This window comes from Lathamus discolor, chromosome 1 (assembly GCF_037157495.1).
Source record: "Lathamus discolor isolate bLatDis1 chromosome 1, bLatDis1.hap1, whole genome shotgun sequence".
NCBI lineage: Eukaryota > Metazoa > Chordata > Aves > Psittaciformes > Psittacidae > Lathamus > Lathamus discolor.
In genome coordinates this window covers 136,144,153-136,157,454 of record NC_088884.1, presented here as the reverse complement: position 1 = coordinate 136,157,454, position 13,302 = coordinate 136,144,153, and the positions used below count along the sequence as shown (strand labels likewise).

The window sequence follows — 13,302 nt, the reverse complement described above, 5'->3', positions numbered from 1 at the left end:
CCGGTTTCTTTTCAATCACTTTCCTAGTCATCTCGATAGTGTCCCCAGTACCATAGAGGACTACCCTCCCTAATTCTATCAACATCATTCTACTTGATTCGATTTTGCTTCACAAAAGCAAAAGCACCATGTAGACCTATGGCACTAAATTAGTCTAATAATATTGTAAAGCAAAACCCCAAAACAATTTGGTGTTTGAGATCCTCAGATTTTTACCTCTTCTAAATCTTCACTTCAGCACTCAATTTCATTCTAAGGTTAGATTCCTCTCTAATTTACATCAAGACTGTAAGAATGAAAAACTCAATAGGGGTGTTTAGACGTCATAAGGTGGAGCAGACGAATTAGAAGAGAACATCCAACTGCTATAAGCAGTCAGAAATTAGTCCAAAAGGAAAAGGCACACACACTTGCAGAGTGGCAGGAGCAACCAAAGTTTCTGCAAATATCCTAATGTCTGCTGTAAAAGGCCCCTCTCATATATCGACATGCTGAGGATGGTGATTTCCTCTGGTCCCCTGGCCACATTGTCTCTCTGAGGGCTCCTGCTGTGTGGAGGTGAGTTTATTTGCTGTTTATAAGGCGTGGCATAAAGTAATTTTCCACTTAACACTATTAATAGCCATAAAGCTGTTAGTGTAGTTAACAACAGCAACCACCATACGGCTGCCTAATGCCTATTATAAACTCTATTCACTCTTTTACTTAGTGATGAAAAGAACTGCACTAATTGTCAACTGTTTTCTCGGCAAACCGCCTTCAGTGCTATTGTTCCCTTGCTCGTTCTCCCCGCTCAGCAGGGACCTGGCCCAGCCGCAACGGCAGCACCTCCCGTGGCAGAACCCCTCCCTCAGTCCCCCCGCGGTCCCGGTACCGACGGGGCAGCCGTGGCCGCTCCGTCCCCCTGTGCGGGTTGCCCCTCCTGCACGGGGAGGCGGGCGGACACGCGTGGGGCGGGGAGATCCGCCGCCCTGCCTTCCCCCGCGCCGGCGACCCGAGCCTTAACGGCGGCTGTCCCGGCGGCGGAGAGGCTGGCAGGGAGGGAGCGAGTGGACCCGCCGGGGCGGCAGCTGGCGATGCCTCCCCTGCGGCCGGGGGCCCCGCGCGGGCCGGGGACAGCCTCCGCCGCGGTGCCCCGCTGGCGCCCGGTGCGGGTCGGCGGCTGCAGGGCGCGGGGGGCCGGTACCCGCCGCTGAGCCGCTACATCGGGAAGGGAAGAGGAAAGGGCAGCGATGTCCTCGCTGGTGAAGGAGGACCTGGCGAAGAGACTGTTCGGGCCCCGGCGGCGGCGGCTGCAGGAGTTCATCGAGGTGGAGGGCGCGGGAGCCGGGCGCTGCTACCTGTGCGCCGCAGGTACCGGGGTGGCGGGGGCGAACCAGCGGGTTTGCGACGGGAGGGGGCAGCGGCAGCGGTGCGGGTTGTGAGGGGATGCCCGGTCTGCTGCTACACGAGCAAGCCGTTCCTATAGTTCTGATTAGGCTTTCCGTAAGAAATCATAACCATACATTAACATTGCGGGAAACATTTGTGACTTCTAGAGCTTCTGCACCATTCCTTGTCTTGGTCTAATGTCCCACACATTGTCCCAGTTACTCCGGGAACAATAAATTAGACTCGTGGTTTAAATAAATACACATCTGAATTAGTAATTGGCACGACCTGTGAGGGAAACAAGATTGCTGTGATAAACTTATCTGTCTACTTTATCTCTTTCAAAGCGTTTTTAGAACAAAGTTTTAGAAAAACTTATTTGTTTTTACTTCACAACACTGAAAGATGCTACAAAAGAGAGATGCTCTCATCCCTAAGTAGGTAGATTGATGCAAAATGCTTCTTTCCAGTCTGTTTCCTCTTCAGGTTCAAAATATATATAACAGAGAGAAATAACCTATGCATTTGAGACATAGATTGGGTTAACATCCAATATGGGATGATGTCAACTGTATTCTGTTATCATTATCTTTCTAAACGTCTGAAGTCTTCAGAATGTTTAAATTGTTTCACAGATTACTGGAAATTCTGAGCAAGCCATGTTCCCTGCGCACATGTAATTTTAATAGGCTTTGTGTTTTAGAACTGTTAGAAATTGGTTCCTGAATGTCATAAAGCTTCTAAATGTACAGAAACACCAACCTATATAGTTTTTAAGACTATCTGGTAGAAGCATATTTAGTTGCATAGGGTAGATAGCCATTTCACTATTATCGAGCATCCAAAGAGGAGAAATAACATTACGTACCTTTAAAAACTTTACTAAAGAACTCTTACTAAGGTAGAAGAGAACAAATCATTAAAGAAAGCTCTTAATCAGATAACTGACTGGAAGTCTCTGAAACATGAAGGAATATTTCTATAGAGTATTAAGAGTGGGATGTCTCCTGTATCAAACTCTCTTAATACATTCAGGCATAGTCAAGTAAGTGGTGAGTAGAGTGGAAATTTGATTCTGAAAGATGGGTTGCATCTGGCTGCCAGCTAGCTGCTGCAGTCTGCTGTGATTCTGTAGGAGCAAAACACATTATCTAAAATCTTATCCCTGCAATGCAACCTTAGACTATGCCTGTTGAGTTCAAATTACCATACAAAAAAAAAAAATAAAATTAGAAAAGCAGTCAAACTACAGGCAAAATTAGAAGTCTGTGCCTTTTGAAATCTATGTTGCAACAGAATCTTCCCATGGATAATTGAACAATCGTATCTTTGTGCAAGATTATTTTTGTCCAAGCCTGTATCCCTTCCTTTTCACAATAGCAAGTCCCAGTTCTATCATGAAGGCTTTCTTTAAATGCTTTTATAAACACTGGAAGAATTTAAAGCGGAAATGCAACCACATTCTGGGATTTTCTCAACCCTCTATTGGTGTGCCTGAGAAGAATGATGGGGTTAACTTCATGTTCTTCAACACAGACTCTGAAAAAGGTGTTCAGTCCATGGAAGACCTTAAGGAATGTTGGTGCTCTATGAAGGCATTGCAATACCTTTCCCAGCCCTCCCCCCAAAAAGAGTTTAATAGAACTGAATCAGCTGATCTCAGCTTATGTTCTATATGAAAAAAATTACATTGTCTTTAATTCTATTAACTGAGTGAAGAACAAGCAATATGTAAAATGCAGGGAAAGTAAGGAACATTTTGTTGCTGTTGCAACAAAATAGTCCACCCAAGTTTCACTACTGGGCAGAACACACTCCTAGTTTCACTGCTGCTAACACATCTGTGCTCTGTCCTTCTGTCATACAATATCTGCTGCTGGCCGAGGGGTAGAGAAGTAGCAGCGTGTGGGACCTGGGGGCCACTAGGACATGCCCTTATATTTCCAGCAGGAGTGGGGGCTCTTGGGCTTGTGCTTGCTTCCTTTTGCTTTGACTCTGAGGGAGACAACATATTCCTTCACAAGCAAGCAAACAAAATGGTAGAAACTAAAACTATGAAGGCAGCTTTCTAATGTTACCCTACTAGATTTGCTTGCCAATAGAAACCACTGCAACTTCTCCACAGAAGACAACACAGTGGTGATCCTCAGGTTAAAAATCATTGAGCAGCTATGTCTGATAGGACCAGGAGAAAAAGTGACAATGATTTGTATTTCCCAGGCAGGGAAGCTATAGGCTGAGAGAAATTATAATAAATTAATATATTTTCCGCCGTTTTTCTTTGCAATGGGAAGAAGGCATATCTCAAACATGTATTTTTGTTTGTCTTTATTTAATAACAACTTTCTTATAAACAGGTAAGAGATGTTTTAACAGGAATAATATAAAATTAGTTACGTTTCACAGTAGTTTTTCAAAAAATTCAGGAAGTATTTGGAAATAGAAGAATTTTGCTCCTGTATCTGTACCCTCGTGCTATGATGTTGAAATGATCCTGCTAGACATAGGTGACATCTTGCCTTTACTTTAAGCTACTGGATGGCTGGGGGGAAGTGGCCTGCCCTCCAGCCATCATACTGGATGTGCAGGAGATTGTTCAGGCTCCAATGTTTTTCACTCTCATTACCATGTATTACGGAAATCCGGTCTCTTACACAGTACTCAGTGTAATCAATCAATAATGGTAGTTATTGCTGTCCTGGGTTTACCAGTAGCCGTTTTGCTCCTTCTTAGTAACTGGTGCAAGCTCTGTGTTTTGACTTCCAGCTCTTCCAAAGAGTGTCGTTGTGCTCTTTTTACTCTCATGTCATGCCTAAGTCAGAAAATAGTGAATTCTGCAAAGATAACACTGGACAACTCAAAGCTTTAAGAAATGTTTTTGATGTTGTTTTTCTTAAATTGCCTACTTACATATTTTATAGGGAAATGAAAATTTTGCTTTGAAAAAGTAATGGCTTTTTCAAAAAAGTAAGAGAACTTCATCCATAGAATGAAAAGTATAGCACAAGTCATGTAAATACAGAGCCCTGGTAGCAGGTCTACAATTTTTTTGTTTGAGTCCAGCATCCCAAAAGATTGCCCTTGGAGTAAGTAGAATTGGATTATCCTTACTGATCCAGGGCCAGAATTAGGCTGTCATTGTGCTGCTTGTGAATTCAGATGAAAGGCTTTTGCACAGACAATATTCTCTCTTCACAGAGACTCTTCATCAGAGACTATAGTGATAGGACAAGGGGTAATGGCTTTAAACAGGGGAAGTTCAGGTTAGATATAAGGAGAAGTTCTTTATTGTGGGGATGGTGAGGCACTGGAGCAGGTTGCCCAAAGAAGTGGTAAATGCTCCATCCCTGGCAGTGTTCAAGGCCAGGTTGGACAGAGCCTTGGGCAACATGGTCTAGGGTGAGACATCTCTACGCATGGCAGCGGGGTTGGAACCAGATGATCTTAAGGACCATTCCAACCCAAGCCATTCTATGATTCATTCTATGATTCTATGATGAGCAAGGTAAATCCTGAATCTACTAAAAGCTGACAGGTTTCACAGACTGAGAAAGTGTTGCTTTTTCTACTACTTGGGCAAAATAAAACTACTAAATCCAGATTAACCCTATGCAGCCCTGTACATCATCATTTAAGTTATTATCTAAAATATAGCTTGATTAAGTCTTTTCTTACCAGAACTTTTGGGAAGTACTTGCTTGCATATCTAAACTATTTTTTTCTTTCAGTGACTAAAAGTGAAGAAGTAGAAATATGTATGGTTAAACACTTGCGAGTGGATCGAGAGGAGAAATATGAAATACTTGAAAAATGGTTTTTGAAAGATCTGGAGATGATTGATGGAAAAGAAGCAGACACTGTAAGTGTTATGTATTATTAAATACATATAATAGTGTATACTTTTCTTGTGTTGCAATTTGGGATACAATATTAAAATGCAATTAAAAGGCATTATATGAAAAAGAAAGTTATGTATAAACCAAAATAAATCAAACCTTAACAGAATTTCAGCTTTATTGCCAGTGAGAGGCTCCACATTGCATTTGCACTGTTGTGGGGAAAGCGGAAGGAGAGATTTTCTTGTTTGTTGTAATCTTCTTGATATTTCCAGTTGAGATCTGAGGGAGGGAGAAGCTGGGTGTTTTCTAATTTGTTCATCATAACTGGGAATAAAAGTTCTCCACTTGCAGCTCCCAGTGTAAATTGGAGTTAATCCCATAGGTTTTAATGTGTGCTTGAACAAAGCTTTGTTAAGTATTTTTATGAAGATTATTATCCTATCATTTGCTTGTATGGATCTGTTCTCTGTGTGACAAACTCAACACCATGAAAGTGCACTGTTTTGTGTAGCAGTGCACGAAACGGTGCCTCTTTCACATAGCTTAATCTCACAATACTTGGATCAATTAAATATTTGTATATTTGTGTGTGTAAATATGAAACTGCTTTGGCTAGATGGGGCTGATCTTACTGCTAAAATAGTCCTCATCTCTCAGATACAAGTTCAGAAAGGAAAAATGGGGATGCAGTAGTACATTACAGAACAACACCAAAAGTAGAATTAAATCCTATTTTACAAAAGAGAGAAGAATACGCTGAGTAGAATATCTTACTGCATGTATGAGAAGTCATTTTAATGGTTTTCCATGCATAATAAATGTAGCCCAGGAAAAAAAAAATTTACCTTTTTCCCTTTCAAAGTGCTTTCAAACAAGCATAAAATAGAAGTTCGGTTATATGATGCTAGTGAAAGAGAAATCAAGAGCCCCCAAGAGAGGTTTCAGAGCCTTGTTCCAAGGAAAATGACAAACTGTGGTTGTTCTCATTCTGTCCTATGCACAATATGCACATCACCCTCAAGCCTAAAACTAGGAACCTGGGAGATGGAGGAGGTGAGCTCAGCTTCAGAGTATCCCTGCATCCTGTGAGCTCTTTGTAGTTTAAGCCAAGGCTGGGGGGGAAGCCAAAACTAATAATACTTCACATCCCATCTTGCTTCTGGATATGTTGCCATCCTTTCCCCAGCCAAGGCAGCCAGAGGGTTTCCTTATCACTTGCTTGCACATATTTACTTTAGCTTTTCTCTGAAGTGTTGGGCTAAAATATCCTTCAGAGATGAATCAGCCTCCCTCAACTGGTATGATCAAAATCTGTCTCATTTCTAGTTAAAGAAAAGCATAAATGAACCTCAAACTCATAATTATGCAGTGATTAACTCTGCTATAAATATTCATAATAGTTTTTCATATCCATAGATTTTAACAGAAGTGAGCTGCTGCTAGAATTAATTGTGCCAAAGAGCCAGAAAGGACAGAGAATTACTATTTAGGCAGGAAGGGCAATCAATATTCTTCTTCTGACAGGCAGATGTTGTTATAGTCCAAGGCAAGTGCTTTTCATATAGTGTGTTTTAGGCAACATGACAAATTGGTTCATTTCAAAACAAGATTTTATAATCCAAATAAAGTGCAGCATACTGCTTGGCCAAACTCCGAAAGTTCTACTCAGGCAAAACTCCTAATGGCAAAGTATTGGAGCTAATTATAAATTGCTACTCCATGAGATTTTAAATGATCCTTTAGTATCAATAGGACAAGTAGGCAAAGTCCTTTTCAAATGGAGAAAATCAAAAGGAGAAAAAGCCCTCAAGGTAGCTGGGCAGAGAACAACAGATTGCCATTCTAACACCTGTAAAGCATGTAATAATTTCATTCTGTCTCCATTTCTTTAGGATAATCCATATTTTGATATGCACTTCCACAAAGTCTACAACCTGGAAGCATATAGTTGTGCATCTAAATATACCTTTGCTCGAACGCTGAACAAACTCAATGAAATTTACCTTAAGAAGGACTTGAAGATTGTGAACTTTGATGACACCTACCTAAATGATGATTCAATCTGGTCATCCAACAATAGGGATTGCCTGGTACTTATGAGGATATGCTTCTATGCTTCCAACCTTTTGTGTCTCTCCCTGTGTCCTTTGTCCTAAAGATGCATTTTCTAACATTAAGGCAACTGGTTGACTTTCACTGACCAGCATTTCATAAATCATCTGATCAAAAAGATAGGAATTGATCTGCAGTATCTGCTTTTTAATTTAACATATAAGTAACAACTGGAACATACTTTTTACATAAATGATTGACCATTCATTTATATATATTAGGAGGGCCTCGCTCTGGCAAATACTTACAGATATACGAGGCTTTCAACACAGAACCAGTAATTCTCATAGTCAGTGGTGATTGCCTATGTAAGTAGAATTCAGCATTTTCTCATATGTTCATAGAGGTATAAACTACCTTTCATTAATAGTTGGAAATATTTTTAAAGCATTTAAGAGCATCAACAGTTAATTTATATTGTGGAAGTAGATACAAGAAAGCAACTAAATTAGTTCTGTATAAGAATGATGCACATTTCCATTTTCAAATGGAATATAAATATAAATATATATGTAAGATATAAATATAGAACTCTGTTAAAGGGATCACACCTGCATCAATACAAGAATCAAACCCTCACTCTGATGAATTGCAGTTTTGCATTCAGGTACCATGGGACCAACTTCTCACCTGTGCACTTACATTATTTTCCCTCAACATTAAGTACTCCCTTTGGTCTTCCCATTACTTATGATACTGTCTTAGAAACAGAAAGGGGATGTTCTTAAGGAGAATTGCTTTATTTGTCAGACCTTTCAAAACTTCTTTTCTTTTGAATCAGTAACATCTTTCCTGTACTTTATTGCTTATGTATATGAACAGGCCTGGTTAGGGAACAGAAATTGTTATGTCTCTACCCCTGGACAAAGAGTTAACAAAATACTAGGTAAACAGTAGTTGTTGACTACTACAATTACTTTGTAGGCAAGCGATAGACTTTTAAAAACTCATAAAATTGAGAGTAATTTTGTCCAGCTTCTAGCTATGTGTTAGCATATTCGCTGCACTGCATAAATGTGTGTTAGTACTTAAGAGTTACATTTAACATGAGATGGAGCCTACTGAGTGGTTTGGAATGTCTCACCCTTAACAAAAAATGAGGACTGGACTTGTGACAGTATATCATAGTAGAAACAGGATGAATTAAAGCTGTATAGAGCAAGAGCTGAAGAGGAGCGATTTTGACAGTAAGAAGCACAAATATACTGCTGAGAGTCAGTCAGCTAAACTAGTTGGCTGCTCTTTGCATATTCAATAAAGAAATGCCAACCCAGAAGGCCATTCAGAGAAGCTTCTGGTTAGAACATACTGCAGGAGAAAATTTGATTTCCCTTTTGGCAGCAAAAAGAATAGGAAGGCTAGCTGTGGAGTAAACCAGCTACGCACCTAAAGCTGACTGATGTAAATAGCTCCTAGGAAGTCTCAAGCTGGTTAATGTCCTTGCTGAGTACCTGCCACCCGTAAAATGGGACAGGTGCACAAGGGTACTGTGACTTGTATTTCACTGTTGTTTTTCACATTAACTCCCTCCTTTGAAAACATTTGCATAAATGGATTCAAATTTGAAATAATCTCAAGTAATTGAGAATATATTTGAAAAACTGTATAAAATGTACAGCTTTTTACTTTAATTTTTAAATGTTATCCTATTGCTTGTATATAGGAAAGGCCATACCTTTGATTAGCTGATCTTCAGAAACTATAGGTTTATTCTAGGCAGAGGTTGTAAATTACATTTGTTCTAACCCAAATCTGAGTAATCATGTATATCTTGACAATTGGAGGGCAGTTTATGTGGATAACACATATATTCTGTTTTTCGGGAAGACTGAAGTCTTATATTTGCCACCTAAATACTGTTAGAGAGAAGGACTGCATTTATAGTAATTGTTTATATAATGCAGTTGCTCTTTGCAGCATGTCTGTGGGATAATACAGTGCAAGTATCTGTGCTGTAACATTTGACCCGTAACTACAAGAAGTATTTGCCCAACAACCAGGTTCTACAAAACCATCTTCAATAGCGAGTATAATTTAGACTACTGTTATCTGTTATACATTGTCGTGTTTGGGCGGTGTACTAACCGTAGAGGTCACAGTGTTTTCTCTAATGTGCTTAATAGTCACAAGGAAATAGTTTCTGTGTGTAAGAGCTTCCATTGTTCACCTTGAAATAAAAGCACAGACCTTCTAATGATAAGCACTTCAGAGCATTCTTTTGAAGTAGAGGACAGGTATGGTGAATTCCTGATCAGAAATTGTATTGTATTAGAAACTGATAAGCTGAAAATGACTACAACGTTCAACCCTATTTAACGGACTTGCACCAGTAGTTAGTATATTTCTACTCTTGTATTGTATAAACATTAAACTGACTGTATTAGAAGATAAATAATCCTGCATTTTATGTGGAATAATACACAATTAAAACCTGTTTGGCATTTATTCTGCCTGATAACATAACATTTCAGACATTCTGCTTAGACTAAACAAAAGGAAAGGAGAAAAAGGGACATTGTCCATGTGAATTATTTAAGTTATTATCAGAAGAAAAAATAGTTTAAAAGATCTTGGTGGACCTAATCTAGGGCCTTCTTACATTTACACAGTTCTTTGTAAGATGTCACATGCCAAGACACTGTGTAATTGCTGACTGGTCTGATTGCGCTATGGAAAGTCTTTGTCCTGAGGTGCAGTAGACTCACTTCATACAGTGCAACGGCAGCACAGGACATGGAGAGTACACTAAATTACAAATGGAAAAGACCTGACAGGCTAAATAGCCCATCTTTCAGTTAATGCAGAATTGTTTTCTACATCACATTTCCTGACGCTGGATATACAGAATGTAGTTTGAAATACAGTATATGGGGATTCATCTGCTGCTCCTGGAAGACTTCTTCAAAACCAAACAGGATGAAACTTACAGAAGTAAAGGATTATCACAAATGCATTTGTAGCAATCTTATAGAAGGTTTCAACTAAATGATGGAGCAAACTGATACTTGAGATTGTGGATATAATGGGGACTTTCTTCAGAAGTCAGAAATTTTTATCAGCTATATCTGTTCCATAGAAAAGTAAAAATAGGCATCCTTAAAATGAGGAAGCGTGATAATGAGCAAACAGAACTCTGTGCTCACTCATTTAAGAGGCAGAAAGAGACTAGTAGCTGTCATAAAAGACTGATGTTTGTTTTCCTAAGTGTATTTTTTTAAAACACTTTAACCAACATCAGAATTAAGAACATGGGGAAACCTATGACAAAAGAATTTGAGAATATTTTGTACGTAGCATCTATCAATACTGTATTTGTCTTACTCTATACTTAAAAAAATACACCAGTTTGCTGTAGCTCCATGCTATAAAAAACATTTAACATCATTACTCAGATAAGAGATTCCCATATCCATAAAAAATACACTGGTGACATTCCATTGGAATTCATGGATTTAAGATCATTTTCACCACCTAAGATTCATGACCTTATATTTAAACCAGAAGGACTCTTTTCTTGTGTTCATCATTCATGGATAACTAGTCTTTTCCTGCATCTCAAATTAAGCAAATACAGATCAATGCAGAATTTTAAAAACAATTTCGGAAGCGAAACAGAGCAGGGAGGCTGTTCTGGACTGTACCTGCTGGTTAGTTCTCATTTTTCTCCTTTGTATTTCACAGTCACACATACGGTAACCCACCTCTTCCCAGTGAAAGCCTATACCACTTTTTCTGTCATTTACCTGTCATTACCTGTTCCCCAATACTTTCAGTCACTTTCAACATATAAACCTATCTTCTTCTAGTAAAGCTGAGGATTACATTGCATTATTTGTAATACGCATTTTAAGAATATTTTGTCATGATTTAAAGTCACTATTGGAAGATCAAAGGCCCTTTCTAAGGAGCATCTGTGGGAAGCTGAAATAAGAGGGGAGTGAATATCACGGTGCATCCTGGAACATGACTTCATGTCAGTTTTAACACGTGTAAACTCATTTTAGCATTAACAAACTACATTTTGCTTTGGGTTTTGTTTGCTTGTTTGTTTGTTTGTGGTTTTTTGTTTGGTTTGGTTTTGTTTTTTTCTCTTTAGCAGAATTAACAGCTAAATACAGGAAATCAGGAGGGGTTTGAGTAATAACACAGCTTTAAGAAACCTTGTCCAATCTTTTATGGCTGCCTTGTCCAGTCTTTATAGATCTAGCCAGAGACAGTTACATTTTGTGGCTGAATTGAGAAATTACTGAACTGTAACTTCTCTTTTAACCTTGGCCCTCATAAATTATATATTGTAGAGGTATACGGCAGGTTGATTTGTAAATCAGAAAATAGAAGTACATTGAGCAAGACTCCATTGGTCACTTGTGTTTAATACCTTCAGCCAAGTGGAAAAATTTTACAGAAATGAAGAAATCACAGTTTTTCATGTGAAAAATCTACATTTTGGCAATGTGTAACAATTGCTTGGAAAAGACATTTTCTATTGTTCCTTATCGGTCATAGCCTGGCTACTACATTTTATCAGCCATCCCTAAAGACATGCTTATGTATTAACATGAATAAATCAAACAGTTCAAGTAACATGCAATGATTTCAGCCTTAACTCTGCATGCAAGCACTGAAGAAATATTATATTAATTTACATTAATCACACTAAAAATGAGTTTATGCTAAAAGTATTGATGGTGTGGGGAACCTCCACCACAGCAAAGTTTGAACTGGAAGGTAGTTCCAGTTCTCACTGAATTCAGCAGTGGGTACCAGTAGCTACGGCCAGGTTTGGACATAATTTCTCATGGTTAGATGCCAAATCCTAAATTTCATGATCACTAGTCACAGAGTAACGTTTCCCTCTGAATTATCCCTAGCATCAAAGGCTGCCAGTTTTTAAGGGTGCTTTTACTTAGGAAGAAAGCCAGAATCTGAATGCTTTTCACAGAAGTTGTATTAATGCCGTGACCAAATCGAATTAAAGCACGTGGTCAGAGATGGACTTCACTGTCATTTGAAATCCTAAGCTACTGTCATATTGTAATGTACTGCATGCATCTCGCAACCCCCAGTAGACCTGCAATTCTTTTGTGAATACACTTGTCTCCTAAAAGATACAACACTTAATAATAGCTCTGCCATGAGATCAGCTGAGAACACAGATGCAAGTTGAAAGGATGTTAGGCTTGCTCTTAGAATCATAGAATAATAGAATAGTTTGGGGTGAAAGGACCTGAAGATCCTCCAGTTCCAACCCCCCTGCCATGGGCAGGGACACCTCACACTAAACCATCTCACCCAAGGCTTCGTCCAACCCGGCCTTGAACACTGACAGGGATGGAGCATTCACAGCTTCCCTGGGCAACCGATTCCAGTGCCTCACCACCCTAACAGGAAAGAATTTCCTCCTTATATCCAATCTAAACTTCCCCTGTTTAAGTTTGAACCCGTTACCCCTTGTCCTGTCACTACAGTCCCTGATGAAGAGTCCCTCCCCAGCACCCCTATAGGCCCCCTTCAGATACTGGAAGGCTGCTATGAGGTCTCCACGCAGCCTTCTCTTCTCCAGGCTGAACAGCCCCAACTTCCTCAGCCCGTCTTCGCACGGACGGTGCCCACCCTGGGGTCGGGCGGGAGCCGCCTCAGGAAGGCACGCGCAGACGCGGTGGGACGCAGCAGCATCACCTTCCCGCAAGGCGCTGCCTGACAACCCCCGCGGCGCTTTCACCATCACAGAAGCTCGGGGGTCCGGTGTTGCCGTTGCAGCCCAAGCCCACAGCACGCTTCTACTGCCCAGGCACCGCTCTCAGGGCTCACAGCGCAAAGCTCGCTCTACGGCGAGAGCGGCACCCTCAACCCCCGGCCGCTGCCCTCCGCCTGCACACCCCGGGACCCCGCCTGGCGTTGCGCTCATCCTCTACGGGAGAGGGCGCTGCGGGAGCTATATGGGCTTCCTAGGCTGCACTCTCGTTGCTGGCATCACGTG

General features: G+C 40.4%; 1 protein-coding gene across 1 annotated transcript; it reads left to right on the top strand.

Moving 5' to 3' along the window:
- Positions 1–1,232: 1,232 nt before the first annotated feature.
- Positions 1,233–7,538, top strand: EXOC1L (exocyst complex component 1 like). Its single transcript, XM_065665267.1, has 3 exons — positions 1,233–1,353; positions 5,100–5,230; positions 7,103–7,538. The coding sequence occupies exons 1-3, from the start codon at positions 1,233–1,235 to the stop codon at positions 7,364–7,366; spliced, it is 516 nt and encodes a 171-aa protein (XP_065521339.1). The 3' UTR covers positions 7,367–7,538.
- The last annotated feature ends 5,764 nt before the right edge of the window (positions 7,539–13,302 follow it).